This window comes from Oncorhynchus mykiss, chromosome 14, assembly GCF_013265735.2.
Source record: "Oncorhynchus mykiss isolate Arlee chromosome 14, USDA_OmykA_1.1, whole genome shotgun sequence".
In the NCBI taxonomy this organism is placed as follows: Eukaryota; Metazoa; Chordata; class Actinopteri; order Salmoniformes; family Salmonidae; genus Oncorhynchus; species Oncorhynchus mykiss.
This window is the reverse complement of record NC_048578.1, coordinates 30360772-30386149: the sequence shown is the minus strand read 5'-3', so window position 1 is coordinate 30386149 and position 25378 is coordinate 30360772. Positions and strand designations below refer to the sequence as shown.

At 43.3% G+C, this 25378-nt stretch overlaps 1 protein-coding gene across 1 annotated transcript in view; it reads right to left on the bottom strand.

Moving 5' to 3' along the window:
* The window catches only part of LOC110487769 (SH3 domain and tetratricopeptide repeat-containing protein 2), a 103288-nt gene that overhangs the window by 5884 nt on the left and 72026 nt on the right, over positions 1-25378 (bottom strand). Inside the window, exons 25-26 of the mRNA XM_036943642.1 lie at positions 4273-4555; positions 3769-4188 (exon numbers count right to left, since the gene is read on the bottom strand). Of these exons, the coding sequence (XP_036799537.1) occupies positions 3769-4188; positions 4273-4555 (703 nt within the window). The remainder of the gene's footprint in view (positions 1-3768; positions 4189-4272; positions 4556-25378) is intronic.

Below are 25378 nucleotides of genomic sequence, written 5' to 3'. Positions count from 1 at the left end.
ACGCGTGACTTAGGGACGGGCCAATCAATGACAGCTTGGACCTTAGTGGGATCCATCTTAATGCCTTCAGCGGAAATAACAGAACCGAGAAATGTGACGGAGGAGGCATGAAAAGTGCACTTCTCAGCCTTCACAAAAAGACAATTCTCTAAAAGGCGCTGGAGGACACGTCGAACGTGCTGAACATGAATCTGGAGTGACGGTGAAAAAAATCAGGATATCGTCAAGGTAAACGAAAACAAAGATGTTCAGCATGTCTCTCAGGACATCATTGACTAATGCCTGAAAGACAGCTGGAGCGTTAGCGAGGCCGAAAGGAAGAACCCGGTATTCAAAGTGCCCTAACGGAGTGTTAAACGCCGTCTTCCACTCGTCCCCCTCCCTGATGCGCACGAGATGGTAAGCGTTACGAAGGTCCAACTTAGTGAAAAACCTGGCTCCCTGCAGGATCTCGAAGGCTGAAGACATAAGAGGAAGCGGATAACGATTCTTCACTGTTATGTCATTCAGCCCTCGATAATCTATGCAGGGGCGCAGAGACCCATCCTTCTTCTTGACAAAAAAAAACCCTGCTCCGGCGGGAGAGGAGGAGGGGACTATGGTACCGGCGTCAAGAGCTACAGACAAATAATCTTCGAGAGCCTTACGTTCGGGAGCCGACAGAGAGTATAGTCTACCCCGGGGGGAGTGGTTCCCGGAAGGAGATCAATACTACAATCATACGACCGGTGTGGAGGAAGAGAGGTGGCCCTGGACCGACTGAACACCGTGCGCAGATCGTGATATTCCTCCGGCACCCCTGTCAAATCACCAGGCTCCTCCTGTGAAGAAGAGACAGAGGAAACAGGAGGGATAGCAGACATTAAACATTTCACATGACAAGAGACGTTCCAGGAGAGGATAGAATTACTGGACCAATTAATAGAAGGATTATGACAAACTAGCCAGGGATGGCCCAAAACAACAGGTGTAAAAGGTGAACGAAAAATTAAAAAAGAAATGGTTTCGCTATGATTACCAGAGACAGTGAGGGTTAAAGGTAGCGTCTCACGCTGAATCCTGGGGAGAGGACTACCATCCAAGGCGAACAAGGCCGTGGGCTCCCTTAACTGTCTGAGAGGAATGTCATGTTCCCGAGCCCAGGTCTCGTCCATAAAACAGCCCTCCGCCCCAGAGTCTATCAAGGCACTGCAGGAAGCTGACGAACCGGCCCAGCGTAGATGGACCGACAAGGTAGTGCAGGATCTTGAAGGAGAGACAGGAGTAGTAGCGCTCACCAGTAGCCCTCCGCTTACTGATGAGCTCTGGCTTTTACTGGACATGAAGTGACAAAATGACCAGCGGAACCGCAATAGAGACAGAGGCGGTTGGTGATTCTCCGTTCCCTCTCTTTAGTCGAGATGCAGATACCTCCCAGCTGCATAGGCTCAGCACCCGAGCCGGCAGAGGAAGATGGTAGTGATGCGGAGAGGGGGGCAACGGAGAACGCGAGCTCCTTTCCACGAGCTCGGTGACGAAGATCAACCCGTCGCTCAATGCGAATAGCGAGTTCAATCAAGGAATCCACGCTGGAAGGAACCTCCCGGGAGAGAATCTCATCCTTTACCTCTGCGCGGAGACCCTCCAGAAAACGAGCGAGCAAAGCCGGCTCGTTCCAGCCACTGGAGGCAGCAAGAGTGCGAAACTCAATAGAGTAGTCTGTTATGGATCGATTACCTTGACATAGGGAAGACAGGACCCTGGAAGCCTCCTCCCCAAAAACAGATCGATCAAAAACCCGTATCATCTCCTCCTTAAAGTCCTGATACTGGTTAGTACACTCAGCCCTTGCCTCCCAGATTGCCGTGCCCCACTCACGAGCCCGTCCAGTAAGGAGAGATATGACGTAGGCGATACGAGCAGTGCTCCTGGAGTAAGTGTTGGGCTGGAGAGAAAACACAATATCACACTGGGTGAGGAACGAGCGGCATTCAGTGGGCTCCCCAGAGTAACACGGCGGGTTATTGATTCTGGGCTCCGGAGATTCGAAAGCCCTGGAAGTGGCCGGTGGATCGAGGCGGAGATGGTGAACCTGTTCTGTGAGGTTGGAGACTTGGGTGGCCAGGGTCTCAACGGCATGTCGAGCAGCAGACAATTCCTGCTCGTGTCTGCCTAGCATCGCTCCCTGGATCTCGACGGCTGAGTGGAGAGGATCCGAAGTCGCTGGGTCCATTCTTGGTCGGATTCTTCTGTCAGGTGCGTGAATGAGGACCCAAAAGCGAATTTAACAAAACAGAGTTTCTTTAATGACGAAACACACGTAGGCTCAGATGGACAGGCAGATTCCGACAGGACAGGACAAGGTTAGATGAACAGGCAGATTCCGACAGGACAGGACAAGGTTGCAGCAAACACGACGATAGTCTGGTTCAGGCATGAGTAACACAAACGAGAATCCGACAAAGACAGAAGCAGAAACAGAGAGAGATATAGAGACCTAATCAGAGGGAAAAAGGGAACAGGTGGGAAAAGGGGTGAACGAGGTAGTTAGAGAAGACAAGGAACAGCTGGGGGAAAGAGGGGAAGAAAAGGTAACCTAATACGACCAGCAGAGGGAGACAGGGTGAAGAGAAAGAACAGGAACAGGACACAACATGACAATACATGACAGGGCCTCCACAGATTATCTTTGGTGCCACCCTGGATTTTGCCTCAAATCCAATATGGCGTCCAAAATCCAATATGGCTGCCATTATTCCATTAAATGGAAGTCACATTATTTTGACTTGATTTTTTCTGAATTGTGTACAACATTAATGCCCATAAAGACTGCTTTGCTGTGAATACATTTTATTCTGAATCCAAAATGGCCAACATAATTACACTATTCTCCTGCATATCAATTGTCCTGGTTTATGTTGTATTGTGTAATTCTGTCTTTAAAAGGGTTTCATACAGTTATTGGTATAACTAGGACTGAGTGGCAATGCCATGCCTCTGTTGTGCTTAAATGGCTGAAGCCAACTAGCTTTTCATTGTGTTTCATGTTTTTCACGACACAATTACACAGAAGTGTAAGTTACAGGAAAGAAACCTGTCATACAATAGTCAGGTACTCTAATAGTGGAAATGTACAGCTCTAACCTTTCCCTCTTATCCACACTGGCACTAAGTGTGTGAGGTTGATTCAACATATTTGAGGTGACCAGGACTTGAGTGTGTCCTTACAGGGTGAGGAGACAAAGTAGACAGTGGTGGTTGTAGTTCTGGGTCCTGACCGGTAGACAGTAGTGGATGTAGTTCTGGGACCTGACGAGCTTGCACAGCTAACTGGTCATTTTGGGGTAGTGGTTGTAGTTCTAGGTCCTGACCAGTAGACAGTAGTGGATGGCGTTCTGGGGCCTGACCAGTAGACAGTAGTGGATGTAGTTCTGGGGCCTGACCAGTAGACAGTAGTGGATGTAGTTCTGGGGCCTGACCAGTAGACAGTAGTGGTTGTAGTACTGGGGCCTGACCAGTAGACAGTAGTGAATGTAGTTCTGGGTCCTGAACAGTAGACAGTAGTGGAAGTAGTTCTGGGGCCTGACCAGTAGACAGTAGTGGTTGTAGTACTGGGGCCTGACCAGTAGACAGTGGTGGATGTAGTTCTGAGTCCTGACCAGTAGACAGTAGTGGTTGTAGTTCTGGGGCCTGACCAGTAGACAGTAGTGGATGTAGTTCTGACCAGTAGACAGTAGTGGTTGTAGTTCTGGGGCCTGACCAGTAGACAGTAGTGGATGTAGTTCTGACCAGTAGACAGTAGTGTATGTAGTTCTGGGTCCTGACCAGTAGACAGTAGTGGTTGTAGTTCTGGGTCCTGACCGGTAGACAGTAGTGGATGTAGTTCTGGGTCCTGACCAGTAGACAGTAGTGGTTGTAGTTCTGGGTCCTGACCGGTAGACAGTAGTGGATGTAGTACTGGGTCCTGACCAGTAGACAGTAGTGGATGTAGTTCTGGGTCCTGACCAGTAGACAGTAGTGTATGTAGTTCTGGGGCCTGACCAGTAGACAGTAGTGAATGTAGTTCTGGGTCCTGACCAGTAGACAGTAGTGGATGTAGTTCTGGGTCCTAACCAGTAGACAGTGGTGGATGTAGTTATGTGGCCTGACCAGTAGACAGTAGTGGATGTAGTACTGGGGCCTGACCAGTAGACAGTAGTGGATGTAGTTCTGGGGCCTGACCAGTAGACAGTAGTGGATGTAGTTCTGGGGCCTGACCAGTAGACAGTAGTGGATGTCATTCTGGGTCCTGACCAGTAGCCAGTAGTGGTTGTAGTTCTGGGGCCTGACCAGTAGACAGTAGTGGATGTAGTTCTTGGTCCTGACCAGTAGCCAGTGGTGGATGTAGTACTGGGTCCTGACCAGTAGACAGTAGTGGATGTAGTTCTGGGTCCTGACCAGTAGCCAGTGGTGGATGTAGTACTGGGTCCTGACCAGTAGACAGTAGTGGATGTAGTTCTGGGTCCTGACCAGTAGCCAGTGGTGGATGTAGTACTGGGTCCTGACCAGTAGACAGTAGTGGATGTAGTTCTGGGGCCTGACCAGTAGACAGTAGTGGATCTAGTTCTGGGTCCTGACCAGTAGCCAATGGTGGATGTAGTACTGGGTCCTGACCAGTAGACCGTAGTGGATGTAGTTCTGGGGCCTGACCAGTAGACTGTAGTGGTTGTAGTTCTTGGGCCTGACCAGCTTGCACAGAAGTGCAGGTGTACTAGCTCCAACAGATTAGCAGGTGTACCAGCTCCAACAGATTAACAGGTGTACTAGCTCCAACAGATTAGAAGGTGTACCAGCTTCAACAGATTAGCAGGTGTACCAGCTCCAACAGATTAGCAGGTGTACTAGCTCCAACAGATTAGCAGGTGTACTAGCTCCAACAGATTAGCAGATGTACTAGCTCCAACAGATTAGCAGGTGTACTAGCTCCAACAGATTAGCAGGTGTACTAGCTCCAACAGATTAGAAGGTGTACTAGCTCCAACAGATTAGCAGGTGTACCAGCTCCAACAGATTAGCAGGTGTACTAGCTCCAACAGATTAGCAGGTGTACTAGCTCCAAAAGATTAGCAGGTGTACCGGCTCCAACAGATTAGCAGGTGTACTAGCTCCAACAGATTAGCAGGTGTACTAGCTCCAACAGATTAGAAGGTGTACTAGCTCCAACAGATTAGCAGGTGTACTATCTCCAACAGATTAGCAGGTGTACCGGCTCCAACAGATTAGCAGGTGTACTAGCTCCAACAGATTAGCAGGTGTACTAGCTCCAACAGATTAGCAGGTGTACTAGCTCCAACAGATTAGCAGATGTACTAGCTCCAACAGATTAGCAGGTGTACTAGCTCCAACAGATTAGCAGGTGTACTAGCTCCAACAGATTAGAAGGTGTACTAGCTCCAACAGATTAGCAGGTGTACCAGCTCCAACAGATTAGCAGGTGTACTAGCTCCAACAGATTAGCAGGTGTACTAGCTCCAAAAGATTAGCAGGTGTACCGGCTCCAACAGATTAGCAGGTGTACCAGCTCCAACAGATTAGCAGGTGTACTAGCTCCAACAGATTAGCAGGTGTACTTGCTCAAAAAGATTAGCAGGTGTACCGGCTCCAACAGATTAGCAGGTGTACTAGCTCCAACAGATTAGCAGGTGTACCAGCTCCAACAGATTAGCAGGTGTACCGGCTCCAACAGATTAGCAGGTGTACCAGCTCCAACAGATTAGCAGGTGTACTAGCTCCAACAGATTAGCAGGTGTACTAGCTCCAACAGATTAGCAGGTGTACTAGCTCCAACAGATTAGCAGGTGTACTAGCTCCAACAGATTAGCAGGTGTACCAGCTCCAACAGATTAGCAGGTGTACTAGCTCCAAAAGATTAGCAGGTGTACTAGCTCCAACAGATTAGCAGGTGTACTAGCTCCAACAGATTAGCAGGTGTACTAGCTCCAAAAGATTAGCAGGTGTACCGGCTCCAACAGATTAGCAGGTGTACTAGCTCCAACAGATTAGCAGGTGTACTAGCTCCAACAGATTAGCAGGTGTACTAGCTCCAACAGATTAGCAGGTGTACTAGCTCCAACAGATTAGCATGTGTACTAGCTCCAAAAGTTCAGTATAGTATCTCAGAAATACAACACAAGTTCACAAAACATATATATATATTTAAACAATAAATCAAGAAATAACAGAACAAATCCAATTAGCAATCCAGAGAACATATATTAGAGTGGCTTCTTCACAATCCAGAATGTAAATATGTGGTGTGAACAGACAGTATATATTTTGAAATGTGTGTGTCAGAATCCAGAATGTAAATATGAGGTGTGAACAGACAGTATATATTTTGAAATGTGTGTGTCAGAATCCAGAATGTAAATATGAGGTGTGAACAGACAGTATATATTTTGAAACGTATGTGTCAGAATCCAGAATGTAAATATGTGGTGTGAACAGACAGTATAAAATTTGAAATGTGTGTGTCAGAATCCAGAATGTAAATATGAGGTGTGAAGGGCCTACTGTATCAAGGTCATTAGATTAGATTCCAATAGCCACAACATCATAAACCCTATGTGACTGTATGTATTGTTGTCAGACAGGAACATACAGAGCTGAATGAGAGAACATTTGACTTGGATAGTTTTCTATTAATCAGCTTTCAAAAAGAACAACTGACATTCATCATAAATGTTCATAGTTTATATTTCTGTATTTATAGGTCTAGATTACCCTAATACTGTTTGTTTGTGTATGTAGGGCAGAAAACAAACTACTTGTAAAAATAAACTCAAATTTGCAATATTGGGTTACAGGAGTTTATGCAGTCATTTTCCCCTCCAGCCAAGCATTATTCTGCACATTTTGAAGTTATGGGGTGTGTCACATCTATCAATTTAACCACTTTTGTAGTGAAATATTTGTTCAAAATCAGCAATTTCATAAATGGGAGACATTAGAGATGTGAAAAAACATGATTGTGTTTTGTTATACCCCAGGTAGACATACACTACGTGAACAAACGTATGTGGACACCTGCATGTCAAACTTCTCATTACAAAATCATGGGCATTAATATGGAGTTGGTCCCCCCTTTGCTGCTTTAACAGCCTCCACTCTTCTGGGAAGGCTTTCAACTAGATGTTGGAACATTGCTGCTATAACAGCCTCTAATCTTCTGGGAAGGATTTCAACTAGATATTGGAACATTGCTGCTATAACAGCCTCTACTCTTCTGGGAAGGATTTCCACTAGATGTTGGAACATTGCTGCTATAACAGCCTCTACTCTTCTGGGAAGGCTTTCAACAAGCTGTTGGAACATTGCTGCAGGGACTTGCTTCCATTCAGCTACAAGAGCATTAGTGAGGTCGGGTACTGATGCTGGGTGATTTGGCCTGACTCACACTCTGTGTTCCAATTCATCTCAAAGGTGTTTGATGGGGTTGAGGTCAGGGCTCTGTGTAGGACAGTCAAGTTTTTAAACACCGATCTCAACAAACCATTTCTGCATGGACCTCGCTTTGTGCACGGGGGCATTGTCATGCTGAAACAGGAAAAGGCCTTACCCAAAATGTTGCCACAAAGTTGGAAGCACAGAATCATCTAGAATGTTATTGTATGCTGTATCAATAAGATTTCCCTTCACTGGAACTAAGGGGCCTAGCCCGAACCATGAAAAACAGCCCCAGACCATTATTCCTCCTCCACCAAACGTTACAGTTGGCACTATGCATGTGCTCGATTTTGCATTCTTGTCAACAACAGGTGTGGTTGAAATAGCCAAATCCACTAATTTGAAGGGTTGTCCACATACTTGTGTATGTATATGTAGTGTATATCAAAAACGAAAGCCCTTTTAGTGTCTTGGCCACTAGCCTATAACAGAGACGTAGTTTCCTCTCCTCTTCCCCTCTAGCGTGCATGTGTGTGTATGTGCATGCATTTGAGTCAATGTGAATGTGTGCGTATCGTTGTCATTCAGTGTTCTAGGACTGTGATAGTGTATCTGGGTGTGTGAGTCCCTTTGAACATTCCCCTGGTGGTCGGCTAACACTGCAGAGCAGAACAGAGCTGGGAAGTGTACTGTACTGCTGGTGTACAGTTGAACCAGCTTCCACTGATGTCTCCTGATAGCAGGCAGTTTAGAACACAACAGCAGCACAGAGACACACACACGCGCAAACACACACACACACACACACACACACACACACACACACACACACACACCATTTATACTGTAGTGCTGCTCTTCTGATCACGAGACGGTACTTATAACCACACCACCGAGACATCACAACCACTCACTTCACTTGCCAGGTCACCCATGATACAAGTCAGTGCTCAACGTCCATCCATGTCTGAGGACGTTGGGAGATGACGTGGAAACTGGCCACTAGGGGCAACAGTGAGCTCTGTTACCTTCAAGTAGGTTTCGGGTTTTGCTCCGGCTTTGTGGATGGGCATAAGCATCTGCCTCTGATTCCAAAGGTTGAAGTTGTTTTTGAGACTTTTGTTTTAAGCCTATCTGAAACCTTAACCCTTACCTTAACCAATAGGAGTTAATGCATAACCTTAACCCTTACCTTAACCATTAGGAGTTAATGCCTAACCTTAACCCTTACCTTAACCATTAGGAGTTCATGCCTAACCTTAACCCTTACCTTAACCATTAGGAGTTCATGCCTAACCTTATGATTTTGAAGTTAATGCCTAAATTTAACTTGAAACACTTCAAAATTTGACGTTTGCAAAAAATAAATCATGCACTTGTATACAGTTCCTCTATCAAAGACACACTACCTGACCTTTTAATATTTGCATAATGCAATAGAACAGGGATTTACTAAGAGAAAGGATAATGTATGACAATACAGTAGTTCTAATAATCATGAGAAGCACAGTGATAGTGTAGGAATGTAGATCTAGTTCATGAATGAAGGTTGAACAGTACAGTTCCCTCACATCATTATCTGAGTCCCAAAATGGCACCGTATTCCCTACCGGCCCTGGTCAAAATATAGTCCCCTTTATAGGGAATGGGGCGCCATTAGGGGCACAAGGCACTGCTTTAGACGACAGAAATAAAGTCATCAGCTATCACCTTGCTCTGAAGAGACCAGTATAGAACTGTATCAGGCAGAGCGGCAGGGAGGCAGGACAGAACAGGACAGGACAGGATAGGACAGGACAGGACAGGATAGAACAGGTCAGGTCAGAACAGAACAGGGAAGAACAAGACAGGACAAGACAGGATAGAATAGAACAGGACAGAACAAGACAGGACAGGACAGGATAGGGCAGAACAGGACAGGACAGGGTAGGACAGAACAGGACAGGGAAGAACAAGACAGAACAGGACAGGACAGAACAGGACAGGGAAGAACAATACAGGATAGGACAGGGAAGAACAATACAGAATAGGACAGGACAGGGAAGAACAAGACAGGATAGGACAGAACAGAACAGAGCAGAGCAGGAATTGAAACAATAGTAACCAAAACGTCCTACAGTTCAGAGAGTGCATACATTTCTAGTGTATTTCACCCAATGCAGGAAATGAACCCACAACCTTGGAACCAACACCATGCTCACACCATGTCTGCATGCTATCTGTAGCGGCAGACAGAATGTGATTTACTCATAACCCATAACCAGCGGTGGTCACGGCAATCTCACAGCACACTGAGGTTGTGTCCCAAATGGCCCCCTATTCCCTTCACAGCGCCCCTAAAAAGTAGTCAACTAAAAAAGAATAAGGTGCCATTTGGAACACAGACTTTAAATGACATTCTGTCAATGAAGGTGGTTTTAGAATACACTACATACTGTACCTCTAACCAGCGGTTGTCACACAGATCTCCTTTTACACTGAGTTAATGTGATGGTTTATTTTGATTAGGCTCAGTATGTTAACAACTGCAAGTCTGCTCTCACTTAACAACGCGCTGTGAGGATTAATGGGACTGCTGGGTCTAATCTAATCAACCTCTCAGATTATACACTATTACACACTGACGTCTGGAACGTACACAGAGCAGGACTCTACAGATGAACTCTGGCTCTCTCAGTCTGCTGACGTTGAAATAAACATTGATTACAAGCTCTCCATCATCACATCCCCATAGGCCCTGGTCAAAAGTAGTGCACAACACAGGGAATAGGGTGCCATTTGGGATGCACATAAACTCCTCCCACTATTAAATTGCCAAGCACAGAGATGGTGACTCTTGGTACAAAAAAAAAATCCCATTTCAATGTAAGTCAAACTGTTTCTTCAGATAAATACAGTATACTATAAACATCTTCAATGTAAGTTCACTTCTTATACCGAAGCCAAACATTATACACCGTGATATTATCAGAAAGACATCTTGAATGTAAACGCAACAACTTCTTCTTCAAATACAGTACAGTAAGTGTTCTTCCCTGCTTTCTCTATACCGTAATCATTTCCATCAAAATGCCTCCTCTTGAGGATCCACCCCTTTTTTAAATGTTTGTCTAAAATGACATACCCAAATCTAACCGCCTGTAGCTCAGGCCCTGAAGCAAGGATATGCATATGCTTGGCACCATTTGAAAGGAAACACTTTGAGGTTTGTGGAAATGTTAAAGGATTGTAGTAGGATATAACACAACAGATCTGGTAAAAGATAATACAAAGAAAAAAACAACCGTTCTTTTGTATTTTTCTGTACCATCATCTTTGAAATGCAAGAGACAGGCCATCATGTTTTATTCAAGCCCAGGTGCAATTTAGATTTTGGCCACTAAGGGGCAGCAGTGTATCTGCAAAGTTTTAGACTGATCCAATGAACCATTGTATTTCTGTTCCAAATTTGCTATAAAGACTGCCCAAATGTGCCTAATTTGTTTATTAATAACTTTTCATGCTCAACATTGTGCAGTCTCCTCAAACAATAGCATTGCATTCTTCCACTGTAATAGCTACTGTAAATTGGACAGTGCAGTTAGATGAACAATAATTTAAGCTTTCTGCCGATATCAGATATGTCTATGTCCTGGGTAATTTTATTGTTACTTATAACCTCATGCTAATCGCATTAGACTACATTAGCTCAACCGTCTCGTGGAAGGGACACCGATCCTGAAGTTAAAATGTTACCTACAGTGCCTTACGAAAGTATTCGGCCCCCTTGAACTTTGCAACCTTTTGCCACATTTCAGGCTTCAAACATAAAGATATAAAACTGTATTTTTTTGTGAAGAATCAACAACAAGTGGGACACAGTCATGAAGAGGAACGACATTTATTGGATATTTCAAACTTTTTTAACAAATCAATAACTGAAAAATTGGGCGTGCAAAATTATTCAGCCCCTTTACTTTCAGTGCAGCAAACTCTCTCCAGAAGTTCAGTGAGGATCTCTGAATGATCCAATGTTGACCTAAATGACTAATGATGATAAATACAATCCACCTGTGTGTAATCAAGTCTCCGTATAAATGCACCTGCACTGTGATAGTCTCAGAGGTCCGTCAAAAGCGCAGAGAGCATCATGAAGAACAAGGAACACACCAGGCAGGTCCGAGATACTGTTGTGAAGAAGTTTAAAGCCGGATTTGGATACAAAAAGATTTCCCAAGCTTTAAACATCCCAAGGAGCACTGTGCAAGCGATAATATTGAAATGGAAGGAGTATCAGACCACTGCAAATCTACCAAGACCTGGCCGTCCCTCTAAACTTTCAGCTCATACAAGGAGAAGACTGATCAGAGATGCAGCCAAGAGGCCCATGATCAATCTGGATGAACTGCAGAGATCTACAGCTGAGGTGGGAGACTCTGTCCACAACAATCAGTCGTATATTGCACATCCGGCCTTTATGGAAGAGTGGCAAGAAGAAAGCCATTTCTTAAAGATCTCCATAAAAAGTGTTGTTTAAAGTTTGCCACAAGCCACCTGGGAGACACACCAAACATGTGGAAGAAGGTGCTCTGGTCAGATGAAACCAAAATTGAACTTTTTGGCAACAATGCAAAACGTTATGTTTGACGTAAAAGCAACACAGCTCATCACCCTGAACACACCATCCCCACTGTCAAACATGGTGGTGGCAGCATCATGGTTTGGGCCTGCTTTTCTTCAGCAGGGACAGGGAAGATGGTTAAAATTGATGGGAAGATGGATGGAGCCAAATACAGGACCATTCTGGAAGAAAACCTGATGGAGTCTGCAAAAGACCTGAGACTGGGACGGAGATTTGTCTTCCAACAAGACAATGATCCAAAACATAAAGCAAAATCTACAATGGAATGGTTCAAAAATAAACATATCCAGGTGTTAGAATGGCCAAGTCAAAGTCCAGACCTGAATCCAATCGAGAATCTGTGGAAAGAACTGAAAACTGCTGTTCACAAATGCTCTCCATCCAACCTCACTGAGCTCGAGCTGTTTTGCAAGTTGGAATGGGAAAACATTTCGGTCTCTCGATGTGCAAAACTGATAGAGACATACCCCAAGCGACTTACAGCTGTAATCGTAGCAAAAGGTGGCGCTACAAAGTATTAACTTAAGGGGGCTGAATAATTTTGCACGCCCAATTTTTCAGTTTTTGATTTGTTAAAAAAGTTTGAAATATCCAATAAATGTCGTTCCACTTCATGATTGTGTCCCACTTGTTGTTGATTCTTCACAAAAAAATACAGTTTTATATCTTTATGTTTGAAGCCTGAAATGTGGCAAAAGGTCGCAAAGTTCAAGTGGGTCGAATACTTTCGCAAGGCACTGTAGTCATTTCAGTCCATGTCCAAGTCACTTCCCCCATTCCCCTCAGCACTCAGAGACTCTGTACTATATTCCTATGTAAACTGACTGCTGGTGAAGCATTGCGTACTGTAGATGGAGTCATTCAGAACTCTCTGGTCTGTCCTTGCAACATGGTCCCCATTACGTTAACGTGGTGACATTGAACATTGTCCGGTACATGTCCGATATTCTGACATATAGTTACATGTAATTTGGTCCTTCGTGCGTGAGGAGGATTATCGACTACATTAGACGTAGGAAGATGGATCTACAGTGAGCATGTGAAAGCATCAGTGGCCCACTCAAACTAAAGGCTGCCAACTCTGTCCTTCCTATGGGGTATAAGAGTGGTTGACTACAGTACGTACATCAGAGTGAGAGATGGACGATGAATCATGTGAAAGCCATGGTGCCAAACGGAAGGATCCAATTAAACTGTCAGCAGTGTCCTTGGTGAGAGGACTCTGTCTCTTGGGTACAGGGTGCATTATAATTCCACTTTAACATTCTTCTCCTGATGAGTTTAGACAGATAATAGCATGTTAAAGTCTGTAGAGGCAAAAGCCATAGAGCAGAGCCTACAATTAGAGATCTTGGTTATCCTGATCTTGTCATCTTAGATCCACGGAAGTGAATGAAAACTACCAGAGGGGCGGGGACAACCTTCTGGATGGAATGAAGGACTTGGATGATTGACACATTCCATATTCACATTCCATATTCACTTTTAGGCAGATTCAGACTTAGGAAATGTACACTTTTCCTACGCACTTCTCAGTAGTGGGTATTCACTTCTCAGTAGTGGGTATTCACTTCTCAGTAGTGGGTATTCCGACTCATCTTACGCAGGTGCATAACGGGCTTTTCAGGCGTGGTTCCCTTGCACGTGCTGAATAAATGTAATTCAACCGGTGAAAACTCTCCCATTTGCTGGCCAACAGAATTTCTCATGGAGTTTTCTTTCTTCAGAGCCCCACAGTTGACGTGTCATAATACCAATAAAACATAGTGGTCAAACAGCGAAATTCTTCCAGTCGTTTTTCCCTCCTCTCATTTTTTCCCAAGGGGAATTTCAAAAACACTTCAAATAAGGTCTGTCTCTTGGACAAGGTGACTTTAATCCATATATGTGGCTCTATTTACTCTCAGTTTTCAAAATGCTACTTAGGATCAAAGTAGACATCATGCAATAGACATCATGCAAAACTTCAAATCCCTGCAAGCTCCTGCATGTCATCTCTAGCTGACACCTTTGCTAACTGGATTTGTATCAATTTAAAGACGTTTAGACAATTTATTAATTCCTACATTTAGCTAACATTAGATAGTTAATCCAGAGATTCTTACAATTACCTCGATTCTGCAGTTTCATCATCATGGCATGTGTTAGCAGAAAATGTGCATTTCATTTTTGGCGTGGAGAATGGTAGATGAAAGAAGAAAGAAGGCGTTGTTCCAATTGGAACCGACAGGTTGATTGACCTTATTCATTGGTTCATCGCACACACATTTGATGGAATTTATTTTCAAGATCAGAATATAGCAGATCTGTAGTCACACCGCAGCCACACCTTCATTTCCTTGATCTCCACCCCAAACCAATTGAGGGTGAATAGCATGGTATTTTCATGCTTAACTTTAAGGTCAGAATACTCAGAGAAAAAGGTACATGAAAAGGGGAATTACGTTCTATTTCTGTGCTCATAACTCGGGTGTCACGACTTCCGCCGAAGTTGGTGCCTCTCCTTGTTCGAGCGGCGTTCGGCGATCATTGTCACCGGCTTTCTAGCTGCCACCGATCCATGTTTCTGTTTTCCATTTGTTATGTCTTGAGTGTACACACCTGGTTCCCATTAAGTTATTATTAATTCCCTATTTAACCCTCTGGTTCCCATTATGTGTTGTGCGTGATTGTTCCTGTCTTGTGTGTCAGGGTTTGTTATCCCTACGTGGATAGCATGTATGTATTTACAAACGTGTATGATCTTTATTCATCTCTGTGATGTGAAAACCCTGGAGGTCAATGGAGGCTACTGAGATGACAGACCCCCGGACACCACTCTGTCTACTGTCCACACTCACTGAGATGACAGACCCCCGGACACCACTCTGTCTACTGACTCCACTAACTGAGATGACAGACCCCCGGACACCACTCTGTCTACTGACTCCACTAACTGAGATGACAGACACCCAGACACCACTCTGTCTACTGACTCCACTAACTGAGATGATAGACACCCAGACACCACTCTGTCTACTGTCCACACTCACTGAGATGACAGACACCCAGACACCACTCTGTCTACTGACTCCACTAACTGAGATGACAGACACCACTCTATCTGCTGTCCCAACTCACTGAGATGACAGACACCCAGACACCACTCTGTCTACTGACTCCACTAACTGAGATGACAGACACCACTCTATCTGCTGTCCCAACTCACTGAGATGACAGACACCCAGACACCACTCTGTCTACTGACACCACTAACTGAGATGACAGACACCCAGACACCACTCTGTCTACTGTCCCTACTCACTGAGATGATAGACACCCAGACACCACGCTGTCTACTGTCCACACTCACTGAGATGACAGACACCCAGACACCACTCTGTCTACTGTCCACACTCACTGAGATGACAGACACCCAGACACCACTGTCTACTGACTCCACTAACTGATATGACAGACACCCAGACACCACTCTTATCTGCTGACTCCACTAACTGAGATGACAGACACCCAGACACCACTCTGTCTACTTTCCCCACTAACTGAGATGACAGACCCCCCGGACACCACTCTGTCTACTGTCCCAACTCACTGAGATGACCGACACCCAGACACCACTCTGTCTACTGTCCCCACTCATTGCTTTTCCAGAGTCCTGACCAGTGTGTTTGTGGGTGTGTGCACAATATTCTGTGAGTTTGTGCGCATGCGTGGGTGTGTTTGTGTGTGTATGCTTACTGGTGTGTGCTTACTACCCTCCCATGCTGTGACCTCGCCAGGCCAGGACCTCCACCAGAACCCAAGGTTATAACAACAGACCGCATTCTGACTCTGGAGCCAAAACACACACAGTATGTTACAAACCATCTCTTCAGACAGATACTTTAATACTGTACTGTCCTCCAAGGCAACCCACTGTGTCCCTGTCCCACGATGCTACGTCTGGGATTTCCGTACACTACAAGTTTAATTTCTTATAACTTAACATATTGGTCATGTCACAGGCTAGTCGGTGGAAGCTAATATCTAAAGTAGGCCGTATGTGTGTGCAGTATAGTAATGCCACGTTATGCACTTAGACTGAATTTATGGTTTAATTCTCAGCAGCCAAAACATAACGGTATATATATATCTCTGGCTGGCTATAGGTAAATGGACAGAATTGTAATTAATTTCAAGGAGCAAAACAAACATTTTCAACAGTTTAAGAATTTGTATAATTTTTTTTATTTGTAATGACGGCCTACTGGGTAGTTCCCCTACCGGGGAACTGCCCCTTCTTCAGGGGTAGAGCAAAATAGTTTTACCTTGTCACCTCGGGGATTCGATCCAGCAATCTTTCAGTTATTGGGCCAACGCTCTAACAACTAGGTTACCTGCCTCCCCACATTACTGAGTACAACTCCATATTTTCAAGCATAGTGGTGGCTGCAGCATGCTATGGGTATGCTTGTAATCATTAAGGACTGGGGAGTTTTTCAGGATTAAAAAATAAACGGAATGGTGCTAAGCACAGGCAAAATCCTAGAGAAAAACCTGGTTCAGTCTGCTTTCTACCAGACACTAGGATATTAATTCACCTTTCAGCAGGATGATAACATAAAACACTGGAGTTGCTAACCAAATAGACTGTGAATGGCCAAGTTACAGTTTTACAGTTTACTTAAAAATCTATGGCAAGAACTGAAAATGGTTGTCTAGCAATGATCACCAACCAATTTGACAGAGCTTGAAGAATTTTGAAATAGTAATGGGCAAATGTTGCAAGGTCGTGGTGTGGAAAGCACTTAGCGACTCAGAGCTGTAATCACTTCCAAAGGTGCTTCTACAAAGTCCTGACTCTGGGGTATGAATACTTATGTAAATTATGTTCCCAATCTTCCACCCTCATACATGTAGCTACCTAGCTACCAAGAAGTCATTTCAGGCCATCAATCAAGTTAGAGTAGCTAGCTTGTCTAACTATCTTAGCTGGCATTCCTGCTTGCAAGATTGGAAGACTTTAGAAAAGCAAGCACTGCCTCCCGAGTGCAACGGTGGTCTAAGGCACCTGCATCACAGTGCTAGCTGTGTCACTAGAGATTCTGGATTGGGTTCAGGCTCTGTTGCAGCTGACTGGGAGACCCATGGGGTAGCGCCCAATTGGCCCAGCGTCGTCCGGGTTAGGGGAGGGTTTGGCCGACTGGGATGTCCTTGTCCCGTCGTGCACTAGTGACTCCTGTGGCGGGCTGGTGCCACGGTCGCCAGGTGCACAGTGTTTCCTCCTACACATTGGTGTGGTTGGCTTACGGGTTAAGTGTGCACTGTGTCAAGGTTGGGCTTGGTTGGGTTGTGTTTTGGAGGACGCACGGCTCTCGACCTTTGCCTCTCCCGAGTCCATACGGGAGTTGCAGCGATGAGACAAGACTGTAACTACCAATTGGATACCAAATTGTGGAGAAAATGGGGTTAAAGAAAGAAAATAAATGACATTTAAGCAATTACTAAATTACCTGAATAAGACTCACATTCCTTTCAATCGGTTACCCAGATTTTAGCAGAGATGCAGAGAATATCAGTGTTCCATGTGAATGGAATAAAGCGGAGTCAGGCGCAGGACACAGGTATGAGTAAAACACGATATTTACTCAATAACAACAATAATCCAACAAGGATAAACATAAACAATCCAGAACACGTACACGGAACCACTTGACAAAAACAATCACGCACAAAACAAAAGGGGAAGCCAGAGGGTTAAATAAGGAACATGAGTATGGAATGGAAACCTGGTGTGTACAATGAAGACAAAACAAAACGAAACATGGATTGGTGGTGACTAGAAAGCCGGTGACGTCGACCGCCGAATGCCGCCCGAACAAGGACAGGGGCCAACTTCGGCGGAAGTCGTGACAGAGAAGCTTATGGCTTTTATCTAAAATTCTGTGAAACAGAAAGCAATCCATAAACTAAATAAATAAGTCCTTTCACTCCTGTTGTAAAGAAATAAGTCCTTTCACTCCTGTTGTAAAGAAATACGTCCTAGCACTCCTGTTGTAAAGAAATAAGTCCTAGCACTCCTGTTGTAAAGAAATAAGTCATTTCACTCCTGTTGTAAAGAAATAAGTCCTAGCACTCCTGTTGTAAAGAAATAAGTCCTAGCACTCCTGTTGTAAAGAAATAAGTCCTAGCACTCCTGTTGTAAAGAAATAAGTCCTAGCACTCCTGTTGTAAAGAAATAAGTCCTAGCACTCCTGTTGTAAAGAAATAAGTCCTAGCACTCCTGCTGTAAAGAAATAAGTCCTAGCACTCCTGTTGTAAAGAAATAAGTCCTTTCACTCCTGTTGTAAAGAAATAAGTCCTTTCACTCCTGTTGTAAAGAAATAAGTCCTAGCACTCCTGTTGTAAAGAAATAAGTCCTAGCACTCCTGTTGTAAAGAAATAAGTCCTAGCACTCCTGTTGTAAAGAAATAAGTTCTGGCACTCCTGTTGTAAATAAATAAGTCCTAGCACTCCTGTTGTAAAGAAATAAGTCCTAGCACTCCTGTTGTAAAGAAATAAGTCCTAGCACTCCTGTTGTAAAGAAATAAGTCCTGGCACTCCTGTTGTTAAGAAATAAGTCCTAGCACTCCTGTTGTAAAGAAATAAGTCCTATCACTCCTGTTGTAAAGAAATAAGTCCTAGCACTCCTGTTGTAAAGAAATAAGTCCTGGCACTCCTGTTGTAAAGAAATAAGTACTAGCACTCCTGTTGTAAATAAATAAGTCCTGGCACTCCTGTTGTAAAGAAATAAGTCCTGGCACTCCTGTTGTAAAGAAATAAGTCCTGGCACTCCTGTTGTAAAGAAATAAGTCCTAGCACTCCTGTTGTAAAGAAATAAGTCCTGGCACTCCTGTTGTAAAGAAATAAGTCCTGGCACTCCTGTTGTAAAGAAATAAGTCCTGGCACTCCTGTTGTAAAGAAATAAGTCCTAGCACTCCTGTTGTAAAGAAATAAGTCCTGGCACTCCTGTTGTAAAGATATAAGTCCTTGCACTCCTGTTGTAAAGAAATAAGTCCTAGCACTCCTGTTGTAAAGAAATAAGTCCTGGCACTCCTGTTGTAAAGAAATAAGTCCTAGCACTCCTGTTGTAAATAAATAAGTCCTAGCACTCCTGTTGTAAAGAAATAATCACCAGTCAGGAGGATACAGACAGCTCAAGAGTATGCTTAGATATGCAAAATAATAAACGATATTTGGATTATGGCTCTAGGAAAAAGCTTTTTCAGGTGTTTGACAAAATTCTAAATTGTCAAATTTTTCCGACGGGGGGCCTAGCCCACTTCGAGACCAGCCATCCTTGCTTACTTTGTGCCCCCTCAGATGTTTGGGGTGCATGACACCCTTGTGTGTGTGTGTGTGTGTGTCTGTGTGTCTCTGTGTGCCAGCTGTGAATGTGACCCACCCTCAGTGTTCCTGCTCTGTATACAGTAGCTCTGCCTGCTAGTGCGTGTGAGCTCAGAGCTGAATATTACAATGACACATCTTCACAAACACTGGACAGCTTTAAACTCAAGTATATGATGTATACTGTAATGTACTGTAGGCAAAACATGTCAACATGTATGTTGAAAACCTCCCATAAGCAGCAGTGAGTCATGTTCGTTATTTCTCCTCTTGAACATTGAGCATTGAACATTGAGCATTGAGCATTGAGCATTGAACATTGAGCATTGAGCATTGAACATTGAAAACCTCAAAACCGTTAGACTGTTGATTTTCTACAGTGAAATATTTCAAATATATATATTTTTTAAAGAGTTCTCAATGGATGTAAAGGACTGTTGGAAATGTGACTTAAGTATAGCTATGGCTTTTATAAAAAAAACTGTGAAACAGAAAGCCAGCCATAAACTAAAGAAAGAAGTCCTTTCACTCCTGTTGTGAAAACCTGGGGAGTTAATGGAGGCTTTGCTGACTTGCCAGGAGCATCAGTGATGACAAACACACACACAGAGAGAGAGAGAGAGAGAGAGAGAGAGAGTGTGTGATGAGCAGTCAGCAGTCCTCATCAGCAGGTTAAATAATGAAGGAGTTACATTCATTTTACACATCTCAACAGAAGCAATTGTCCCTCCTCTCTGATTCATGGAAATGGCTTGAGAGTAAAAACGAATACGGTAGGATGGACAAATTCAGCATAGGCCCTTGGGAATGGTTTCCTGGACATGGGAATGATGCAGGGCTAAAAAACATGCTTAATTAATGGAGAATTTGAGTTGAAAATGCTCTTTAGACCAGGAATACTATGTCATACTTAATGGAGAATCCCTGATGAAAGTGCTATTTATGTTTTGTGTTGACTGTACGTTTGTTTATCCCATGTCTGACTCTGTGTTGTTGTTTTTGTTGCAATGCTTTGCTTTTTCTTGGCCAGGTCGCAGTTGTAAATGAGAACTTGTTCTCAACTGGCCTACCTGGTTAAATAAAGGTGAAATAAAATAAAACATAAATACAGGAATACTATGTCATACTTAATGGAGAATCCCTGATGAAAGGGCTCTTTAGACCAGGACTACTATGTCATACTTAATGGAGAATCCCTGATGAAAGGGCTCTTTAGACCAGGAATACTATGTCATACTTAATGGAGAATCCCTGATGAAAGGGCTCTTTAGACCAGGAATACTATGTCATACTTAATGGAGAATCCCTGATGAAAGTGCTATTTAGACCAGGAATACTATGTCATACTTAATGGAGAATCCCTGATGAAAGGGCTATTTAGACCAGGAATCCTATGTCATACTTAATGGAGAACCCCTGTTGAAAGGGCTCTTTAGACCAGGAATACTATGTCATACTTAATGGAGAATCCCTGATGAAAGGGCTCTTTAGACCAGGAATACTATGTCATACTTAATGGAGAATCCCTGATGAAAGGGCTCTTTAGACCAGGAATACTATGTCATACTTAATGGAGAATCCCTGATGAAAGGGCTCTTTAGACCAGGAATACTATGTCATACTTAATGGAGAATCCCTGATGAAAGGGCTCTTTAGACCAGGAATACTATGTCATACTTAATGGAGAATCCCTGATGAAAGGGCTCTTTAGACCAGGAATACTATGTCATACTTAATGGAGAATCCCTGATGAAAGTGCTATTTAGACCAGGAATACTATGTCATACTTAATGGAGAATCCCTGATGAAAGGGCTATTTAGACCAGGAATCCTATGTCATACTTAATGGAGAATCCCTGATGAAAGGGCTCTTTAGACCAGGAATACTATGTCATACTTAATGGAGAACCCCTGTTGAAAGGGCTCTTTAGACCAGGAATACTATGTCATACTTAATGGAGAATCCCTGATGAAAGGGCTCTTTAGACCAGGAATACTATGTCATACTTAATGGAGAATCCCTGATGAAAGGGCTCTTTAGACCAGGAATACTATGTCATACTTAATGGAGAATCCCTGATGAAAGGGCTCTTTAGACCAGGAATACTATGTCATACTTAATGGAGAACCCCTGTTGAAAGGGCTCTTTAGACCAGGAATACTATGTCATACTTAATGGAGAATCCCTGATGAAAGGGCTCTTTAGACCAGGAATACTATGTCATACTTAATGGAGAATCCCTGATGAAAGGGCTCTTTAGACCAGGAATACTATGTCATACTTAATGGAGAATCCCTGATGAAAGGGCTCTTTAGACCAGGAATACTATGTCATACTTAATGGAGAATCCCTGATGAAAGGGCTCTTTAGACCAGGAATAGGCTTGGCCTGGTGTTTGGGAAACTAGTGATATACTACCAGAGAAGATAGGGAGGAAGGATAGATTTTTTGAAGTATTCAAAAGTCAAAAAGCTCAGCTCCACATTGTCAAGGATCCTGCCGGTGCCTCTCACTCTTAAAATCTCCTCTTTGTCTTTGTGTATCTTAGCTCTTCTAATGGAGGTTCTCTGGAGGTTCTCTGTTATGTGTGTGGGATCTCTCAGAGTTCACTCAAAGTACTAATGCATCTGATTTCATGAATAACTGTCTGGGAAGTAAACACTGAATTACTTTTATTTACTTAAAATAAATCCTCTTAAGGATCCGCCCCTTTTTTCCATTTTCGCCTAAAATGACTTGCCCAAATCTAACTGCACGTAGCTCAGGACCTGATGCAAGGACATGCATTTTTGTGGTACCATTTGAAAGGAAACAATTTGAAGTTTGTGGAAATGTTCAAGGAATGTACGAGAATATAACACTATTGATCTGGTAAAAGATAATACAAATATTATTTTTTTTTGTACCATCATCTTTGAAATGCAAGAGAAAGGCCATAATGTATTATTCCAGCCCAGCTGTAATTTAGATTTTGGCCACTAGATGGCAGCAGGGTATGTGCAAAGTTTTAGACTGATCCAATGAACCATTGCATTTCTGTCCAAAATGTTGTATCAAGACTGCCCAAATGCGCCTAATTTGTTATTTTAAACTCTCCTCAAACAATAGCATGGTATTATTTCAATGTAATAGCTACTGTAAATTGAACAGTGCAGTTAGATTAACAAGAATGTAAGCTTTCTGCCAATATCAGATATGTCTATGTCCTGGAAAATATTTTTGATACTTACAACCTCATGCTAATCCCTTTAGCCTACGTTAGCTCAACCGTCCCGTGGAAGGGACACCGATCCCAAAGAAGATTTATATAATTTATTTTAATAATTTATTCAACTTCTGTAGTGCTTTTTGTAACAGAAATAATCTAGTTATATGTCAACAGATGGAGTGAGAGTCCTGCTAGTTATATGTCAATTGACGGAGCGACAGTCCTGCTAGTTATATGTCAACAGACGGAACGACAGTCCTGCTGGTTATATGTCAACAGATGGAGCGACAGTCCTGCCAGTTATATGTCAACAGATGGAGCGACAGTCCTGCTAGTTATATGTCAACCGATGGAGTGACAGTCCTGCTAGTTATATGTAAACCGATGGAGTGACAGTCCTGCTAGTTATATGTCAACAGATGGAGTGACAGTCCTGCTAGTTATATGTAGTTATATGTCAACAGATGGAGAGACAGTCCTGCTAGTTATATATCAACAGAGTGAGTGACAGTCCTGCTAGTTATAATCCAACAGATGGAGCGACAGTCCTGCTAGTTATATGCAGTTTTATATCAACAGATGGAGCGACAGTCCTGCTAGTTATATGTCAACAGATGGAGTGACAGTCCTGCTAGTTATATGCAGTTATATATCAACAGATGGAGTGACAGTCCTGCTAGTTATAATCCAACAGATGGAGCGACAGTCCTGCTAGTTATATGTAGTTACAATCCAACAGATGGAGTGACATTCCTGCTAGTTATATGTCAACAGATGGAGAGACAGTCCTGCTAGTTATATGTCAACAGATGGAGAGACAGTCCAGCTAGTTATTTGTCAACAGATGGATTTACAGTCCTGCTAGTTATATGTAGTTATATGTCAACAGATGGAGAGACAGTCCTGCTAGTTATATTTCAACAGATGGAGAGACAGTCCAGCTAGTTATTTGTCAACAGATGGATTTACAGTCCTGCTAGTTATATGTAGTTATATGTCAACAGATGGAGAGACAGTCCTGCTAGTTATATGTCAACAGATGGAGCAACAGTCCTACTAGTTATATGTAGTTATATGTCAACAGATGGAGTGACAGTCCTGCTAGTTATAATCCAACAGATGGAGCGACAGTCCTGCTAGTTATATGTAATTATATGTCAACAGATGGAGTGACAGTCCTGCTAGCTTTAATCCAACAGATGGAGCGACAGTCCTGCTAGTTATATGTCAACAGATGGAGCGACAGTCCTACTAGTTATATGTCAACAGATGGAGCAACAGTCCTGCTAGTTATATGTCAACAGATGGAGCGACAGTCCTACTAGTTATATGTCAACAGATGGAGTGACAGTCCTGCTAGTTATATGTCAACAGATGGAGCGACAGTCCTGCTTGTTTTAATCCAACAAATGGAGTGACAGTCCTGCTAGTTTTAATCCAACAGATGGAGCGACAGTCCTGCTAGTTATATGTCAACAGATGGAGCGACAGTCCTGCTAGTTATATGTCAACAGATGGAGCGACAGTCCTGCTAGTTATATGTAGTTATATGTCAACAGATGGAGAGACAGTTCTGCTAGTTATATGTCAACAGATGAAGTGACAGTCCTGCTAGTTATAATCCAACAGATGGAGCGACAGTCCTGCTAGTTATAATCGAACAGATGGAGCGACAGTCCTGCTAGTTATATGTCAACAGATGGAGAAACAGTCCTGCTAGGTATATGTCAACAGATGGAGAAACAGTCCTGCTAGGTATATGTCAACAGATGGAGCGACAGTCCTACTAGTTATATGTAGTAATATGTCAACAGATTGAGAGACAGTCCTGCTAGTTATATGTCAACAGATGAAGTGACAGTCCTGCAAGTTATAATCCAACAGATGGAGCGACAGTCCTGCTAGTTATATGCAGTTATATATCAACAATTGGAGCGACAGTCCTGCTAGTTATATGTCAACAGATGGAGTGACAGTCCTGCTAGTTATATGCAGTTATATATCAACAGATGGAGTGACAGTCCTGCTAGTTATATGTCAACAGATGGAGCGACAGTCCTGCTGGTTATAATCCAACAGATGGAGCGACAGTCCTGCTAGTAATATGTCAACAGATGGAGTGACAGTCCTGCTAGTTTTAATCCAACAGATGGAGCGACAGTCCTGCTAGTTATATGTCAACAGATGGAGCGTCAGTCCTGCTAGTTATATGTAGTTATATGTCAACAGATGGAGAGACAGTTCTGCTAGTTATATGTCAACAGATGGAGTGACAGTCCTGCTAGTTATAATCCAACAGATGGAGTGACAGTCCTGCTAGTTATAATCCAACAGATGGAGTGACAGTCCTGCTAGTTATAATCCAACAGATGGAGCGACAGTCCTGCTAGTTATATGTAGTTATATGTCAACAGATGGAGAGAAAGTCCTGCTAGTTATATGTAGTTATATGTCAACAGATGGAGCAACAGTCCTGCAAGTTATGTGTCAACAGATGGAGCAACAGTCCTGCTAGTTATGTGTCAACAGATGGAGCGACAGTCCTGCTAGTTATATGTCAACAGATGGAGTGACAGTCCTGCTAGTTATATGTAGTTACAATCCAACAGATGGAGTGACATTCCTGCTAGTTATATGTCAACAGATGGAGAGACAGTCCTGCTAGTTATATGTCAACAGATGGAGAGACAGTCCAGCTAGTTATTTGTCAACAGATGGATTTACAGTCCTGCTAGTTATATGTAGTTATATGTCAACAGATGGAGAGACAGTCCTGCTA